The sequence below is a fragment of the Heloderma suspectum genome, chromosome 3 (assembly GCF_057233095.1).
Source record: "Heloderma suspectum isolate Gila_16-S chromosome 3, 16-S_ref, whole genome shotgun sequence".
Taxonomy (NCBI): Eukaryota; Metazoa; Chordata; class Lepidosauria; order Squamata; family Helodermatidae; genus Heloderma; species Heloderma suspectum.
This window is the reverse complement of record NC_139460.1, coordinates 64,927,746-64,946,366: the sequence shown is the minus strand read 5'-3', so window position 1 is coordinate 64,946,366 and position 18,621 is coordinate 64,927,746. Positions and strand designations below refer to the sequence as shown.

At 47.3% G+C, this 18,621-nt stretch overlaps 1 protein-coding gene across 1 annotated transcript; it reads left to right on the top strand.

Moving 5' to 3' along the window:
- Positions 1–16,100: 16,100 nt before the first annotated feature.
- On the top strand, positions 16,101–17,210 carry GJA5 (gap junction protein alpha 5). Its single transcript, XM_084841694.1, has one exon. It carries the CDS (start codon positions 16,101–16,103, stop codon positions 17,208–17,210), a length of 1,110 nt encoding a protein of 369 aa, XP_084697820.1.
- The last annotated feature ends 1,411 nt before the right edge of the window (positions 17,211–18,621 follow it).

Here is an 18,621-nt window from a genome sequence, read left to right as displayed (position 1 = left end):
GGGGTGTGGGATGCTCCAGACACAGCGCTTTGATTTTTCGCCACTTCATTAATGCACAATTGCGCTTTAAATCCCTGTTTCAGGGACAACAAGAAGGTTTAAAGGGGGGATGCCCCAGACACAGAACTTTGATTTTTTGCCCCTTTGTTAATGCACAATTGTGGTTTCAACCTCCATTTTAAGGGCAACAAGGAATGTTTAAAGGGAGGGGGATGCTCCAGACAAAGTTCTTTGATTTTTTGCTCCTTCTCTAAAGCAAAACAAAAGGGCTGGGAAGGCAAGGAGGAGACTGGCCAGAGCGAGAAACTTCAGCGGGGCAGAGGGGGCGAGGGAGGGGGGAATTGGAAACAGAAGGGGGCGGGAAAACAGATGGGGTAAGCAGACCCAACACACTCCAAAAAGGCTCCATCCAGCCATCAAGAGAATAACGCAATTAGGGCTCCATGGAAACAGTGCAGCCTGCCAGGGTACAACGATGATAGACTGGGTCCTTTTGGGACATGGAAACATGCAAGAGAGAAAATGCGCTTGGGGAAACACCACAACGAAGTTGGAAAAGACGTGAAGGCGATAGTGTGGAAACACACCCCGAGAGCTCATGTATTTCTTCATTTCAGAAAACACAGGGTCGACAGAGAAATGTTGCAGGAAGCTGCTGCACTGGCCCATAAGGAAAATTCCAAAATCAACAGTAGGCATTGATCCTTATTTGGTTCACCAACAGTAGGCTATGACCTTTATTTGGATCAACTAAATGGTGACAAAGAAGTGAGCAAGCTTTTGAATTCTTTAGAACTCTTCAAAGTGGGCATCCAACATAAAAGCATAACAAAAATGATGGGGTAGAGTAAGGGCCATTACAGGACAAGATGAAAAAAGCTCCAACTTTATGCAAATGGTCATAATCTTACGTTTTTATATATTAATTACATTTCTATCCTGCCCGTCCCCCAAGGAGCTCAGTGTGGCATGCATGGTTTGTCCCCTCCCCAACTAACAACCCTGAGAGATAGGTCAGGCCAAGGTAGACTTCCCCAACCTGGTGCCTCCAGATGTTTTGGACTTCAACTCCCATCAGCCCTATCCAGCATGGCCAATGGTCAGGAATGCTGGGAGTTGTAGTCCAAAACATCTGGAGGGCACCTGGTTGGGGAAGGCTGGGCTAAGGCATAATGACTGGCCCAAGGTGGGATTCACAGCAGGGCAGGGGTTTGAACTTTTGTCTCCCCAGTGTCTGTCCAACACTCCAGCCATTACACCACATGGGAGACGTTGCACAGGCTTAATCAGGAAATGTTACGCTTAGCAAAAAAAATCTCGGGTTGCACCAAAGACTATAGGGATGGAGAAGCACGTTTGCTCTCCTGTTTGAAAAGCTTTAAAAAAAATGGCACTTACTCAGCTCTGACTCTAGCGCTAATTGAAATACATGGGATCCCTTGTGAAGAATTGATAGGGGCCCCATATACACGATGCCTTTACCCCAGGGCGGGTGCAAGTCGAGGTCCCTCGTGATAGATGACACAGCTGCGACTTCTGTTTGGGAAACGAACAGAACGAACTTGAACTCTTAATACAAGAGGGAAATTATGACTTGGTAGGTGTAACTGAGGCTGCGGTGGCTTAGTGGTTAAGACGCTGAACTGCAGACTGGAAGGTCGGCAGGCCAGCAGTTCGAGACCCGGGTGCCATGTGATGGAGTGAGCTCCTGTCTTCAGTCCCAGCTCCTGCTTTGGCGGGAAAGGTAACAGCATTCCGTGCACCTCGGTGTTCAGTCATGCTGGCCACATGACCACGGAAGCGTCTTCGGACAGCGCTGGCTCTTCGGCTTAGAAACGGGGATGAGCACCGCACCCTAGAGTCGGACACGACTGGTTGGGGACACCTTTACCTTTACCTTTAGGTGTAACTGAGACTTGGTGGGATGACTCTCATGACTGGAATACAGCAATTGAAGGATATAACTTGTTCAAAAAGAACAGGAGGAACAGAAGGGGAGGTGGGGTTGCACTATATGTGAAAAATACATATCTCTGCACAGAAAGACAGGAGGATGAGCTTGGTAGCCCCATCGAGAGCATCTGGATCAAAAGAAATGGAGCAAAGAATAGAACCTGGTGGTCGGAGTCTACTACCGGCCACCGAATCAAGGAGAAGATGAGGATGAAACTTTTGAAAAGCAAATAGCCAGTGTTTCAAGGAAGCATGATGTAGTAGTAATGGGAGACTTCAATTTCCCCGATATTTGTTGGGAGACAAATTCTGCAAAACATGGCCCCTCCAGGAAATTCCTGACTTGTGTGGCGGATAACTTCCTCCTACAGAAAGTAGAGGAAGGAACTAGAGGATCGGCTATCCTTGACTTGCTCCTAACCAACAGAGATGACTTAGTGGATAAAGTAGCAGTTACAGGAACTCTGTGGGAAAGCGACCATGTTATACTTGAGTTCTTGGTTCTAAGGGAAGCAAAAGCCGAGTGTAGTCAAACACGTACCCTGGATTTTAGGAAAGCTGATTTTAATAAACTCAGAACAATGATAAGTAAGGTCCCATGGCAAGCGACTCTTACGAGAAAAGCAGTCCAAGATGGGTGGGAGTTTTTAAAAAAGGAAATTCTCAAGGCACAATTACAAACAATTCCGACAAGGAGAAAATGAGAAAAGGAGGAAGACAACAGAAAAGCCAATGTGGCTTCACAAAAAGCTTAGAGATGACCTGAAAACAAAAAAGGACACATATAGGAAGTGGAGAGAAGGCCAAGCAAAGGAAGAGTACAGGCAGGTAGCACAGAATTGCAGGGATGGCGTCAGGAAGGCTAAAGCTGAGAACGAGCTGAGGTTAGCAAGGGTTGCTAAAAGTAACAAAAAGGCTTTCTTCAGATACGTGCATAGTAAAAGACAGAGGAAAGAAATGGTGGTTCAGCTATTAAATAAGGATGGCAAAATGATAACAGATGACAAAGAAAAGGCAGAAGTGCTCAATTCCTACTGTGGCTCAGTCTTCTCCCAAAAGAGGGTCTATGACACACCCCCCCCAGCAAAGGCGAAGTACAGGCTGAAGGGGCAGGATTGCAGCTTGAGATCGATAGGCATATGGTCAAGGAACACCTAATTACTTTGAATGAGTTCAAATCTCCAGGGCACCCTAGAGTAATAAAGGAACTGGCAGAAGAACTCTCAGAACCACTGTCTATTGTCTTTGAGAAATCATGGAGGACGGGTGAAGCCAGATGACTGTAGGAGGGCTAATGTTGTCCCTATCTTCAAAAAGGGTGAAAAGGAGGAACCTGGGAACTACAGACCAGTCAGTCTGACATCAATTCCTGGGAAAATTCTGGAGCAGATGATAAAGCAATCCATCTGTAACCACCTTGAAAACAATGCAGTGATGACTCGAAGCCAGCATGGATTTGTCAAGAACAAATCCTGCAAGACGATTCTGATCTCATTTTTTGATCAAGTAACCTCCCTTATGGACTGTGGGAATGCTGTAGCCATAATATATCTCGACTTCAGCAAAGCTTTTGACAAAGTGCCCCATGATATCCTGATGAGCAAACTAGCTCCAAGTGGGCTAGATGAAACAATGATCCAGTGGATCCACAGTTGGCTACAGAATCGGACTCAAAGAGTGGTTATCAATGGGACCTTCTCAAACTGGGGAGAGGTAACGAGTGGGGTACCACAGGGATCAGTCCTGAGCCCAGTGCTCTTCAACATTTTTATTAATGACTTGGAGAAGGAGGTGCAGGGAATGCTGATCAAATCTGCAGATGACACAAAATTGGGCGGGATAGCTAATACTTTGGAAGACAGAAACAAAATTCAAATTGATCTTGATAGGCTGGAGCGCTGGGCTGAAAACAACAGAATGACAGAATTTAATAGGGATAAATGCCAAGTTCTGCACCTAGGAAAAGGAAACCAAATGCACAGTTACAAGATGGGGAATACCTGGCTCAACAACACTACAAGCGAGAGGGATCTTGGAATTTTTGTCGATCACAAGCTGAATATAAGCTAACAATGTGATGTGGCTACAAAAAAGGCAAATGCTCTTTTGGGCTGCATTAATAGAAGCATAGCTTCCAAATCCCGGGAAGTACTAGTTCCCCTCTACTCAGCATTGGTTAGGCCTCATCTGGAGTACTGTGTCCAGTTCTGGGCAGTGCACTTTAAGAAGGATGCAGACAAACTCGAGAGGGTTTAGAGGAGGGCAGCAAAGATGATCAGGGGACTGGAAACAAAGCCCTCTGAAGAGAGACTGAGAGATCTGGGCATGTTTATCCTTGAGAAGAGAAGACTGAGGGGAGATATGATAGCACTCTTCAAGTACTTGAAAGGTTGTCACAGAGAGGAAGGCCAGGATCTCTTCTCGATCATGCCAGAGTGCAGGACACGGAATCATGGGCTCAAGTGACAGGAAGCCAGATTCCGGCTGAACATCAGGAAAAACTTCCTGACTGTTAGAGCAGTACGACAATGGAACCAATTACCTAGGGAGGTGGTGGGCTCTCCCACACTGGAGGCATTCAAGACGAGGCTGGACAGCCATCTGTCTGGGATGCTCTGACTTGGATTCCTGCATAGAGCAGGGGGTTGGACTCGATGGCCTTGTAGGCCCCTTCCAACCCTATTATTCTATGTTTCTATGATTATCCGTGGTTTGCGTCCAGAAAAAGCGGATTTCCAAGGAGTCATTTTACTGCGATTTTGGGGGTTTGCTGTGGGTTCCCCTGTGGTTGTGGGCTGTCTGTTCCTTCCCCAAACTGACTTCACATCTTACAGTGGGCTTGTTGTAGGTGTGCGTAGTGCCTGCGTCACTCTGTGATGCTCCTTTACTCCAGCTGCGCAGTTACAGAGGCACAGAGGGGCATTTTTATTTATTTAATCACATTTTTGCAGCTTCCTATCTTTGCAACGGTTGCTTTTGGACTCAGTACCCAAGGGCTGGGGAGGGTCTGGGGGGAGGAACAATATCGCTCCGGGCACCATTTCGGAGTGATGGCTAGGCACGTAGCAGTCACGCTTGTGAGTGCGGACCATCGCGAGAGTCTCAGGCTGGGGAACTGACAAACTGATGGTGTGGAAATGAAGGAGCACAAAACACCCAATTTTTATCTAAAACAGGGTCAGAAAGACACAGCAGAGCCCCTCAAATATAAAACAGTCACTGAAGTGTTGCCCCCCACACACACACTCTCATGGGACTGCACAGCTGCGCAATTCATTCGAAGGCAAAAAAAAGGGCACGGCAAGTCTCTTAGGGAAGCGCGCAATACATCGCGAGTGTATCGCAGGGCGTGGTGATTTGAAGCCACATTGCATTGCAGTTGCGACGGGGTGGGGGGTCAAAGCAGTGCTGTATAGATGGGGTCCAGGAAGAAAAGTAACTGTGGTAGCCGTTATATTAGCAAAGCAGGAGATTCATTTCTGGTAGTGCACTACATCTAAAACAAATAAAAGCCAAGCTAAGCAGTCTAGCCATATCTTCACCCTGGATTGTGCTAATATACCTGGAGGATTCCCTAAGAATGCAGAGGTCTATACAGTGAAATCCACGGTCGCTTGGGAACTATATAAAGTATTCTCACTGCTCCAAGGATCACATTATTTTTACTACTTACATTTTATTTGCTCCCTGTATTTTGCCCTTGGGAATGTCAGTACTGTACTGGAAGGAATTTGAAACACACCAGAATATATGCAACAGTTCTTCCAGTTCTTTTCTCTTTGGCTTGTAGGTGGCTTTCACACATCCTTCTCTGCTGTCCTTGTCTTCTTTGTCCCATGGCACTGAAAAGGAATAGAAGGGACAAACGCTTATGTGCATCAAAGCAGAGTTTCAGTGTGATGGTGCCACATGCCTTGGGTGAGGTGTTAGGATGAAGAACAGACCAAAAGATGGGACACAGGACAGCAGACTTTGGAGAACCAACATACACAAAAATAAGTAAATTTCTTTCTTAGCAGCAGAACCAGAAATTTTTGCTTCTATCCTTTAGAAAGATTTTCTAAATTTGAAAGCACCAAAATGCAAATGAACAACAGTGCTTCACAAAAACATATTGGTCCCTTCTGCTTCCATAAAAATTAAAAATTCAGTGGTGTTGGGTCAGTAGCCGTGGACAAACTATAAATGTGTGAAGTTTCACTTTCCTAGCTAATCTGCAAGATAGTTAGAATGTGGGTATATTGTCACATATAAGTAAGAAATCTATTTATTCATCTCATATAGTAGTGGGCAGAAGGTAGATCTCCAGATGTTTGGCCTTCATCTCCCAGAGGCCCCTGCCAGCATGGCCAATTGTGAGGAATGCTGGAAGATGAAGTCCAAAACATCTGAACCTCTACCTTCTGCCTGCCCTGATCTAATAGTCCAGAAGGAAGCAGAAGGTAGATCAGGATCTACTAGTAGACCGCTAGATTATTTCCAGTAGCTCTGCAAGCGATTCTTGACTGCCAGTTGTTTAACAAGAGTGACCATATATTTTCCTCTCTCTGGGCTAGGCTGTTAGCATCCCTGATCTGTAGTAACTCAGATGCAGATTTGTACTTGTGTATATACAGATCATGCTAGTCTATGTGTAATGAAGGAGTAATTGGCTGTGCCCCTTGATCCACCATTTTGCATCTGGCTCTCTGCCCCCAAGGCACTAATCCTGTTTGGTGGATCTTGGGGTTCCAGTAAAGGACACAGTGAGTTAATCTGGCTGTGAGCCTGAAGTCTGTTCACACCTGTAATAAGCAGTTCTCTACATTCTGTCCTTTTCTCATGCTCTAGGTCGGGTTGGGCCACTTGTAGATGTTTTGTCCTACAATTCCCTTCAGTCCTAGCCAGCACAACCAATAGTAAGGGATCTTAGGAGTTGTAGGCCAAAACAACTGGAGGGCTACAAGTTGCCCACCTCTGTGCTAGGTTGTGGGGCTAGAAATGCATCAAAGACCTAACTTGGGGGCGAGGAGGGGCTATGTATGGCTGACTCTTTCCCTCCAGTCTGGAAGCTGGGTTTGGGGATGAAGGCAACGTTATTTGGGAAGCTCCTGAACTGGTGAGGTTATTTTATTTTATTCCCAAAATGTGTATCCCACCTTCTGGCTACAAGAGCCCCCAAGGTGGTTTACAACATAGTTGTGCTTTCAAATGGGAGCATGTGGGCTCTGGTAGTGCCGCGTGGGGGTAGGGATTGAGCAGTGAGGATGATGAATGGGGAAGGCTAATGGGAATGAGGTCTCCATTCCTAATTAATGGGGGAAGCAATCCTATGCCCCCCAAACAGCATCTGGCGGGACATAGGATTGTTTGGTTTCCTGGCTTCAAGCTCGTAGTCAGGGCTCTGAGCTGAGAGCCAGGAAACTGCACTTCCCTCCCCCTCCCCCTCATAGCCGGTGTGGAGAGAACCGCGCCAGCTACCTCTCCTTGCTCTCAAACCAAGTGCAGAGATGGGGAACAGGAGGTATTCCTTGGGGCGGGAAGGGGAGGATGGGGACTTGGGGCTACGAGATATCCCCAGCCCCCTTCTGCCCCCAGCCCCCTTCCAGGACCCCTCCCTGAAGCCTCCCTAGACAGGCAGAATTGCCCATCTAGCCGAAACACAGAGCAGGAGGCACGAGGCACCTCCTGCTCTGTACTTGATACTCATCAGCCTACCGAGGGCAGATCCCACAGGGTTGCGCTGTAAGCCTATGTAATTGCACAGGACTCAACTAATTCCAGAAGAGTAGCTGTATTAGGGCCGCGGTGGCTTAGTGGTTAAGACGCTGAACTGCAGACCGGAAGGTCGACAGGACAGCAGTTCGAGACCCGAGTGCCGCGTGATGGAGTGGGCTCCCGTCTTCAGTCCCAGCTCCTGCCAACCTAGCAGTTCGAAAGCAAGAAATTGCAAGTAGATAAATAGGTACCGCCTCGGCGGGAAAGGTAACAGCTTTCCATGTACCTTGGTGTTCAGTCATGCCGGCCACATGACCACGGAAGCGTCTTCGGACAGCGCTGGCTCTTCGGCTTAGAAACGGGGATGAGCACCGCACCCTAGAGTCGGACACGACTGGTTGGGGACACCTTTACCTTTTTAGCTGTATTAGTCTGTTACAGGAAGCACACACAAAAAGAGTCCCGTGGGGCCCTAGAGACTACTGTGGCATAAACATTTGTGCACTGGAGCCCACTTCCTCTGATGCTTGATGTGTATTCCACAATTGGGACACACACACAGAGAGCAAGGGGCCCTGGTCCCTCGGGGGAAGGGCGGCAGGGACAGAATGGTAAACAGGGAGTCCAAAAGGCCATGGAATGCAAGAAGTAATGTCTGTGTCACTTCTATGCAAAGTTCGAAGGTTGTATATAATGCCAAGGAATCTATATGAGGTCCTCCTGAGGCCAATAGCACACTATATTTTTGCTACTAATGCTTTCTTCCCATTCACTGCTTGCAATTATCCCCCTGGGTCTCTCTTTTTAACAAAATCTCCCTTTCACTGGCTGCAAACTAATACAGCTTGGGAAAATGAAGTTGCAGTCTTTTGTTTCCATTGCACTAAAACCATGCCAGTATTTCCTAATCTCTCTCAGTTCATACATATTATTTGGCTGTCCTCACGGGTGTATCCAACACCTCCCAATTTAGTACCAGCCATAAGATTTACAGGCTTAGTTACGTGCCAGTTAACTTGGCTTTGAAGACCCTGATAAAGATACTAAGTAAAACTAGGCCTAACACCAGTCTGGGCAGCAGCCTCCTGTACACTCACACCCAAGGTCATTATCTGCCACTTAGCATTATCCTTCAGTTACAGCCCTTCAGCGTGTTTCTCGGTATATTCGGCAGCACTCATAAACATGGATGTGAGCTTTTGAGTTACATTTTGTGTGATGCTGCATACAAGTCAGCTGCTTCACAGTAATTGTGGTATTTCAGAGCACCTCAGAGATGGCAAGCCACTTTGGGACTGTTGATCAGCACATCTGCGGTATAGATTTATTATAGTTAAGCATCCTGCTTATTTCAGTGGATTTTTAAAAAATAAGAAGACAGGACTGATGGCTGCCATACTTTACAGTAGCAGTGCAGGAACCACTTTTTAAATTTTATCGCAATTCTAGGTTGGTCTACTCAGAAGTAAGTTCCATTGAGTTCAGTGGGACTTATTCTCAGGTAAGTATGCCTAGGGTTGCAGCCAAAGGAGGAAGGTAGAAGCTGGATTAAGGGTCTGGTGCAAGAAGACTTTTTAAAGTGTTGGCCAGGATGGGAGGGCATTTGGGCTTTGCTTTGAGGAAGGAAAATGTGTTGTGCCTGCACTGGATACCATTAAAAGCATAAAGAAATGGGGCAACCTCCTCAAAGGAATCATTGATGGCACCATGCAAAGATGCCTCGGGAGAGAGTTCCAGGCTGGATGCCACTGCAAAAGAGACCCCCTTGGTGGTAGCGACCACTTAGTTCTGAAGGCTAAGCCATTTTTCCATATGTTCATCCAGCGATTTTGCTATAGTGCTGCCTTCCCCAACCTGGTGCCCTCCAGATGTTTTGGATTACAATTCCAGGCATTCCTGACCATTAGCCGTCTTGGCTGGGCTGATGGGAGTTGAAGTCCAAAATATCTGGAGGACACCAGGTTCGGGAAGACTGCTATAATGGTTAAAGGCCCAGAACTACACAGGCTGGGCCAGCTGTGTGAGTCCTTATACAATTGTTACCCAGCCACAATCAGGAACAATTCTGTGATAAGCACCTGTATGATCGGTCCCAATCACATAGTGCAAGGCTTTTAAATGTTACAATAACACCATGCGATGAAACCTTGGAAAAGCAGTTCCCAAGGCACTTCCGTAACATCTAACAGGCACCAAAGAGAAGCAGCATCAGTATATCCACCTTGAAGAAACATCCTTATTTAAAAACAAACAAAACAGAGAGATGTCTTAGCATCAACTACTCCTTTGTACAATGGATATTACAGCATCTGAATTTTGCCTATCACAAAATGATTTTATTTATTTATTTATTTATTTATTTATTTTATTTCTATACCGCCCAATAGCCGAAGCTCTCTGGGCGGTTCACAAAAACTAAAACCAAACAACACACAATAAAACAATTTAAAATATATAGAACATTAAAACCACAATATAACAATACAACCACAATAAAACCTAGCAGCAGTACAGGAGTTTAAAATACAGATTTAAAACAGCAAAGATAAAAATTTAGAAAGCTAAAATGCCTGGGAAAATAAAAAGGTCTTCACCTGGCGCCGAAAGGAGTACAATGTAGGCGCCAGGCGAACCTCACTAGGGAGCTCATTCCAGAGCCGGGGTGCCACAGCAGAAAAAGCCCTCCTCCTAGTAGCCACCCGCCTCACTTCCTTTGGCAGGGGCTCACGGAGAAGGGCCGCTGATGATGACCTTAAGGTCCGGGCAGGCACATATGGGAGGAGGCGATCCTTCAGGTAACCTGGCCCCAAGCCGTTAAGGGCTTTGAATGTTAACACCAGCACTTTGAATCGGGCCCGGAAATGGACCGGCAGCCAGTGCAGCTGGAAAAGTACTGGCGTAATATGAGCTCGCAGGCCAGTCCCTGTTAACAATCTTGCTGCCCTATTTTGGACCAGCTGAAGTTTCCGGACCGTTTTCAAAGGCAGCCCCACGTATAACGCATTGCAGTAATCCAGACGAGAAGTTATCAGAGCATGGATAACTGTAGCTAGGCTATCTCTGTCCAGATAAGGGCGTAGTTGGTATACCAGCCTAAGCTGATAAAAAGTGCTCCGTGCCACTGAGTTCACCTGTGCCTCAAGTGACAGTTCTGGATCCAAGAGCACCCCCAAACTACGAACCTGATCCTTTAGGGGGAGTGCAACCCCCTCCAGAACAGGTTGATTATCACCTAGCCGGGCAGACGAACCACCCACTAACAGTACCTCCGTCTTGTCTGGATTGAGTTTCAGTTTATTGGCCCTCATCCAGTCCATTACCGTGCCGAGGCACTGGTTCAGAACAGCCACTGCCTCACCTGGTTTTGATGAGAAAGAGAGGTAGGGCTGGGTGTCATCCGCATATTGATGGCACCTCAGCCCACACCTCCGGATAACCTCCCCCAGCGGTTTCATGTAGATGTTAAACAGCATGGGGGATAGAATAGAGCCCTGTGGAACCCCATGGCACAATTGCCATGGCACAGAGCAATAATCCCCCAGCACCACCTTCTGGAATCGGCCATCCAAGTAGGAGCGGAACCACTGTAGTGCAGTGCCTCCAACTCCCAACCCAGACAACCTATCCAGAAGGATACCATGGTCGATGGTATCAAAAGCCGTTGAGAGGTCCAGGAGAATCAACAGGGTCGCACTCCCCCTGTCCCTCTCCCGGCAGAGGTCATCCCACAGGGCGACCAAGGCAGTTTCCGTTCCAAAACCAGGCCTGAAGCCCGATTGAAATGGATCTAGATAATCCATTTCATTCAAGAGTGCCTGGAGCTGTCCTACAACCACCCGCTCAAGCACCTTGCCCAGGAAGGGGATGTTGGCCACTGGCCTATAATTGTTAACATCCTCTGGGTCCAGGTTAGGCTTTTTCAGGAGTGGTCTAATTACTGCCTCTTTTAAAGCGGCAGGCACCACTCCCTCTCTCAAGGAGGAATTTACAACCTCTTGGACCCAGCTGGACAACCCCTCCTTGTTTGATTTAATAAGCCATGAAGGGCAAGGGTCAAGCACACAAGTGGTCGATCGGACTTGGCCAAGCACCTTGTCCGCATCCTCAGGCCTCAGTAACTGAAACTCATCCAATAAAACTGGACCAGACGGTGCTCTGAACGCCTCTACCAATGGAACTGCATTAATGGTGGTGTCCAATTCATGACGAATCTGAGAGACTTTATCCTCAAAGTGCCGCGCAAACCCGTCACAGCGTGCTACCGAGCGTTCCACCGTCTCTCTCCCTGGCCCAGAATGTAACAGGCCGCGAACCACTCGGAAAAGCTCCGCCGGGCGACACTGAGAAGATGCAATGCTGGTGGAAAAGAACTGCCTCTTTGCCACCCTCACCGCCACAGAGTAGGCTCGATAGTGGGCTCTTACCTGTGTTCGGTCAGACTCAGCACAAGTTTTCCTCCACCTGCGTTCTAGCCGTCTCCCCTCTTGCTTCATTGCCCTCAGCTCAGGTGTATACCAAAGAGCTGGCCGGGCTCTGCTCAGAGGGAGAGGGCGCTTGGGTGCGATCGTGTCAACCGCCCGAGTCATCTCTGCATTCCACAGAGCGACCTGGGCTTCAACAGGAGCACCAGCCATACCAGCAGGAAAATCCCCCAGAGCCCTCTGGAATCCAACGGAATCCATTAATCTCCGGGGGCGGGCCATTTTAATAGGTCCCCCACCCTTGCAGAGGGGAAAGGCTGCCAGAAGTCTAAACCTCAGCAGGAAGTGATCTGACCATGACAAAGGGACAGATGTTAATTCCTCTACTTTCAGATCACCATCCTCCTGCCCAGTCAAGAAAACCAGATCAAGCGTGTGTCCTTTTATATGCGTTGGGCCAATGACATGTTGGGACAGCCCCATGGTTGTCATGGCGGCCATGAAGTCCTGAGCTGCCCCGGATACAGCGGCCTCGGCATGGAAGTTGAGATCCCCCAGGACCATCATCCTGGGGGTCCTCAACACCAAGTCCGAGACCACCTCCGTCAGCTCAGGCAGGGAGTCTGATGGGCAGCGGGGTGGGCGGTACACCAACAGAATCCCTAATCTGTCCCGGGTACCCAACACAAGGTACAGACACTCAAGATCTGCACTCGAATGAGCAGGAAGCCTGGAGAGGGAGATTGAATTCCTATAGACCACGGCAACCCCCCCTCCCCGACCCTCAAGTCGGTGTTGGTGCTGTACCGAGTACCCAGGAGGGCACAGCTGGGAGACAGTGACCCCTCCCAGTTCCCCCACCCAGGTCTCAGTAATACATGCCAGGTCAGCCCCCTCATCCACAATCAAATCATGGATGAGGGAGGTCTTATTTTGGGCCGACCTGGCATTCAGCAGCAGCACCACCAGACCCGAGGGCAGACTGGTAAGGCTGCCAGGAACCATCAGGTTGGGGGAAGAACCAGAAGAGGGGACAGCTGTAAGGTGTCTAGCCCCTCTTCTCCTCAGCTGGCCTGTTAATCCCCCAACGCCATACCTCCCCCTGCCCGTGACCACAGTTATGGTGGCACCTCCCCCACCCCCTGAGTTGCCCAATAGTCCTCCCAGGCACATATTAAAATATTAAGATATAAAATATACAACAGTTTAAAAGCATATAAAAGAGATAAAAGAGAACAGCAGCTAAGAAGGAGCAGATAGTCCACGTTTGCCCCTTCCCCTGGTCTTTAAAGCTGCTGCCCTCTGCTGCTATTTGCTGCTGGTGTTGTGGCTGCTGGTGTCTCTGGAGAGGCAGGTGGGTAGATCTTGCGACTCCAAGTGCGACGCCGAGGCGCACGCCGAGGCGCTGCCTCTGGCAGCCCCGCCTTAAGTACCTGTGGGCGGGGGCAGAAGCAGGCTCAGGCTCAGGATCCACCTGGTGCAGCTGCTGGCTGGTCCTCCTTCCCCAGGCTCCTTCCCGAGCAGCCTCTGGCAGCCCCGCCTTAAGTACCTGTGGGCGGGGGCAGAAGCAGGCTCAGGCTCAGGATCCACCTGGTGCAGCTGCTGGCTGGTCCTCCTTCCCCAGGCTCCTTATTTTCACCACCCTCCCAAGTCAGGAGGTCTTGGGGGCAGATTCAAGTAGCCCCGTTTTCCCACTGCAGTGTGGAGAACTTCACTTTATAGTGGAGATCCATATGGAAAGGATCCAACATGCATTGAGACCTCAAAAATAAGGTTTTCCACACTCACTTTCCAGGCCATCTATTTTAGCATTTGTTGGGCCCAGACAGCAACCAAATGTGGGCCTGCACCATGAGGTGACTATGTGGTCGAAAGAAGGGCCACACATTATTTCCACTATACAAATAAGATCATACTAATCCTTAGTCCTATTTTGCAGGGTTGGCAACCTGGGGGGAGCGGGGAATAGTGCTAGCTTGTCAAGTTCTGCTATTTATATCACCGTTGATCCCATTTTAGGTAGGCCTCCAAGTTCAAAAGAAAAGAGTGAAAGACTCTTGGCTCCCCCAAGGCAGGGAACAGGAGTTCATACAAAAAGAGTTCTCTGAAACAGGGGATTACATGGATGAGATGGCCTGCCCAAGTCATCAGTGAGTTCTCATTTGCTATTCTTTGCTTGTCAAGATCACCACTTTGTCTGGAGCAAAGAGTAAAGGAGCATTGTGGCTCTCTCATTCAGCATGTGTGATAGCACAAATGAAAGGTCATTATGGCCATGAAAACCAAGAAAGGAAAACTTCCCTCCTGTGAAAGAAAGTAACAAAAGAGGCTTCATAGCTGGGTGATCTAAAAGAAGAGCACCATAGGCCAGGTTTTGATCTGCAACTCCCATCAGCCCCAGTCAGTATGGCCAACAGTAAGACATTATGGTAGTTGTCATCCAAACCATCAGGAGAGCACCTGGCATTTGGATTGCAACATCCAGACGTGTAGACTCCCACTTTCACATTAACTGCTTTAACTCACTCAAAGTTGTGTTCTCTTCCTCTGTTGGCCACTTTGCAACTGGGCTATTTTGAGGCCAGATTTCTTAAGTACAGGCAAGATGAACAAAGCCAGTGGGGAGTTGTGGCAACCTGAAGGAGGTCATAGCACAGTGAGGCATCGCAGATTGGCCATCCATCTACTCAAGCTATGCCTAACAGAATTTTAGGCACAAGAAAGGCTACTGAGAGATAGTACTTGTGATATGCTAAGAGTGGTGTTTTGATGCGTTTAAAAACAAACACAGGACTGCAAGTTAAAGCAGACCAGACCAAAACAGGAAATACCTCCCAACCCTTAGGAATATAGCAACACAAAAACTGGGTTGGGGTTACTGGTGATAATAACTATGTACAAGCAAAATCTAATGTTAATGTTTTTTTATCTATGTCGTTTAAAAATATACACCAAAACAATAAAAGAGAAAGCACTGTTATTGTGCTATAAAAATATATCAAAACATTAAGAGAGAATACAATGTGGTTGTGTTGTAAAGGCCTAACCATGCCAAAGATAACGAATACCAAATAAACCAAACATGTTTCGACGTACAGCTTTCCTCAGTGGTCTAGTGCAAGGGACATGGTCTAGTGTAGAAAATGTATGCCCAAAAGTAAACAAACATATGCATACAGACACATTGTATAGAACACATTCAGTACAATTACCAGCATAGGACACTGCAGTATTTAGACCAGTTTATAAATCTTACCAAACTTTCCCCTACCAGCAAAGGATTGTACATGTTGTGATAATGAGTAAACTGCAAGGGGGCCAAAGGCTCCACTATAAATGACTATTTTTGAGGATGGCATGGAACTGCAGTGGTCAAACGGTAGACTGATAAGATAGCATAGGCTGAATCTACACATAGCAGTTTTATACCATTATCATACCTATTGGTGCCCATTGGTGTCATGTGTACCAATAGTTACGATAACGGTATGGTAACAGTATAACTGCTATGTGTAGATTCAGCCAGAGTAGCTCTGAATGCTGCCCGCACAAGAGCCTTCAAGCTATCCTGCAAGTTTAAGCTGCCATTCTGTGCCCAATTTCCTGGAAGTAAGCCCCATTGAACTTACTTCTGAGGAGACATGAATAGGATGAAGCTGTTAAGCAGCTTCATGCTGATTAACGTGTGTGTGTGTGTGTGTGGGTGGGTGGATGGGAGAATATAAATAAATGAAGCTGAGATTAGATAAATAGGCTGATGAGGTTGAATGTAGATGAGGCATTTCTTTATCAAGGTGTTTTGACTGGGTTGTTCCACTTTGCTATACTGTAATGGAGTAATGTAATACTTTGTTCAGAGAGAAATTGCCTTTATCTGCTTCCATGCTTAGTTTTGTGGCAGTTTTTAAGCCTATTCAATGCCACTCCTTTTGAAGCAAAGTGCTATGGGGTGGTAATCATTTCTTCTTCACTATAATTCACTTTTTCTTGCTCTCTTTCTCCAGAGGTCAGTCTCCCTATTGAGCAAAAATGGGTGACTGGAGCTTCCTGGGAGAATTCCTGGAGGAAGTCCACAAGCATTCCACGGTGGTGGGGAAAGTGTGGTTGACTGTGCTCTTCATCTTCCGAATGCTTGTCCTGGGCACAGCAGCAGAGTCCTCCTGGGGAGACGAACAGTCTGACTTCATGTGCGACACCCGGCAGCCTGGTTGTGAGAACGTCTGCTATGACAAAGCTTTCCCCATCTCCCACATCAGGTACTGGGTCCTTCAGATTATCTTTGTCTCCACCCCTTCCCTGTTGTACATGGGCCATGCAATGCACACCGTGCGCATGGAGGAGAAGAGAAGACTTAAAGAGGCCAAAGAAGGATCCAAGGTGATCCAGAACAAGAGCGATGCTTTTCACCAGCAGGAGTACCCAGCGCCAGAGAAGGCTGAGCTGTCCTGCTGGGATGAGCCCAGTGGGAGGATCATTCTTCAAGGCACTTTGCTGAACACCTATGTCTGCAGCATTTTAATCCGCACCACCATGGAAGTAGCCTTCATTGTAGGGCAGTACATGCTCTATGGCATCTTCCTTGAGACCCTCTATGTTTGTAACCGGCAGCCCTGCCCTCAGCTAGTCAACTGCTATGTTTCTCGGCCGACAGAGAAGAACATCTTTATTGTCTTCATGCTTGCTGTGGCTGGCCTGTCCCTCTTCTTAAGCCTGGCTGAGCTATATCACTTGGGATGGAAAAAAGCCAAGCGGAAGTTCTCCCGCTCCTGTAAAAACAGCCAAAGCTCAGCCAGCAGCAAACTAGAGGCAGACTCCGAAGCCAAGGTAGAGCAAAGCTGCACCCCTCCTCCTGATTTTAATCAGTGTTTGGCCAACCCTGCAGGGAAATATATCAGCCCCTTCAATAACAAAATGGCCTCTCAGCAGAACACAGCCAACTTTGCTACCGAGATGGTTCACAACCAAGATGACGCCGTTGGAGAACGCCCATTTATCCAAGTTAACTATACACAGAATCCTGAGACCAACAATAGTTCTGCGCCCGGCCTGCTGCCCAATGGCTACTTCCATGAGAAATGCAGGCTCAGCAAAACCAGCCGCACCAGCAGTAAGGCTCGGTCAGATGACTTGTCAGTGTGACTTGTTTTCCGTGGGGGCAAGAGAAAGGGAAGATTCTCTGTTATGCCTAAGACCTGCAGTTGAGCTGTTGAAATCCTGTCAATCTGAGTTCTAGCTCATCCAGTTCAACTCATTTTTAAGTGAATGGCCTGACATGTCCTGAAGAGCTTCTTTCAAAGCTTCTTTCTTGCATTGAGTCCATTATCATTCAGGAAGGAGATTGCTCCATTTCAAAATAAACAATAAACAAGCTTTTGGCTACTTCCTGGCATTCTTTGGAAGAGCTGGAGGCTAAATCTAATCAAAGTATACCTAACCCTACACATTTAAACCTCATTTAATCATTATGACTTCTGCACAGAACCCTGGGATTTGTAGATTTGTGACAGTACCCTGAAGTCTTTGTCCCAAGCCTTTTCACTGATCTACATCTCCCAGGAATTCTTGATTGGACTTAGGGTGGATTCAGTTGGTGGTGGTTTAAACTGATCCTCCATTGCAAACTTGCCGACTCTAAGGCATTTGCTATTTAATAGGGGTGGTGCCACTGAGACATGTTATGACATCCATCATTGCTATCCTCTCAGATAAAGCTCAAGCACTGACTTGCTGAACTGAACGTCAAAGATGAGGCTGGTTCTCATTTGCGGCATTGACATGATGCCATTGGACTGTGCTTTTGCTACTCTGCTTCTCTTTTGGAATCATTTTCAGACATTCTGCAAGAGCACGAAGGGGCAGCTTCCCTCCTCCTCCTGGAAAAGTGAAATATTGTCTTTATTTATCCTCATCTCTCTTCGAGACCCCACAAACAATGCCAGCTTGCCATACTTATGCCAAGTAAATTGTGCAATGAATTCTACTTGAATTTTTGATACGTTTGTCTGTCTGTAACTGTTTTCGAATTCTCAATAGCCTTATAGTACTAACTCAGGCTCAGTAAGGCGGTAATTGAAGATACTTATTAGAGTTGTTTCAACAGAAGTATTTACTCGATGCAAATGGTATTTCTCATGGAAAAGAATACTCTCATGAAGCAACTCTGTGTGGGGAAGCACACTAATAAGTTGTGGGTTTTAAAATTTTGTACTCTTTAATCCATGATTAATTTTAAGGGTAGTGATGTTGGGTGTAACGAACCAAGCCACCTTGCAGGAATACACTCAGGAACAAAAAGGCGGATCAAGTATTGGGAGGACCATCCCAACATCAGTTCTAGAGAGTTCTGAACCTTCCAGGGCTCAAACCAGTTCATCTGGAAGCACTGGCAGGAGGAGATATGAACTGGGGATGGAACATCAGGCATAGCTGGGCAGTTAGAGAAGAAGACAAGGGAGTCCAATCATGGGAGCAGGGTTCAGGAATGGGGCCTGGCCTGGTCCAGCTTATTTATACACAGCATCTCCTTAACACAAGCTGAAGTCAAGTCAAA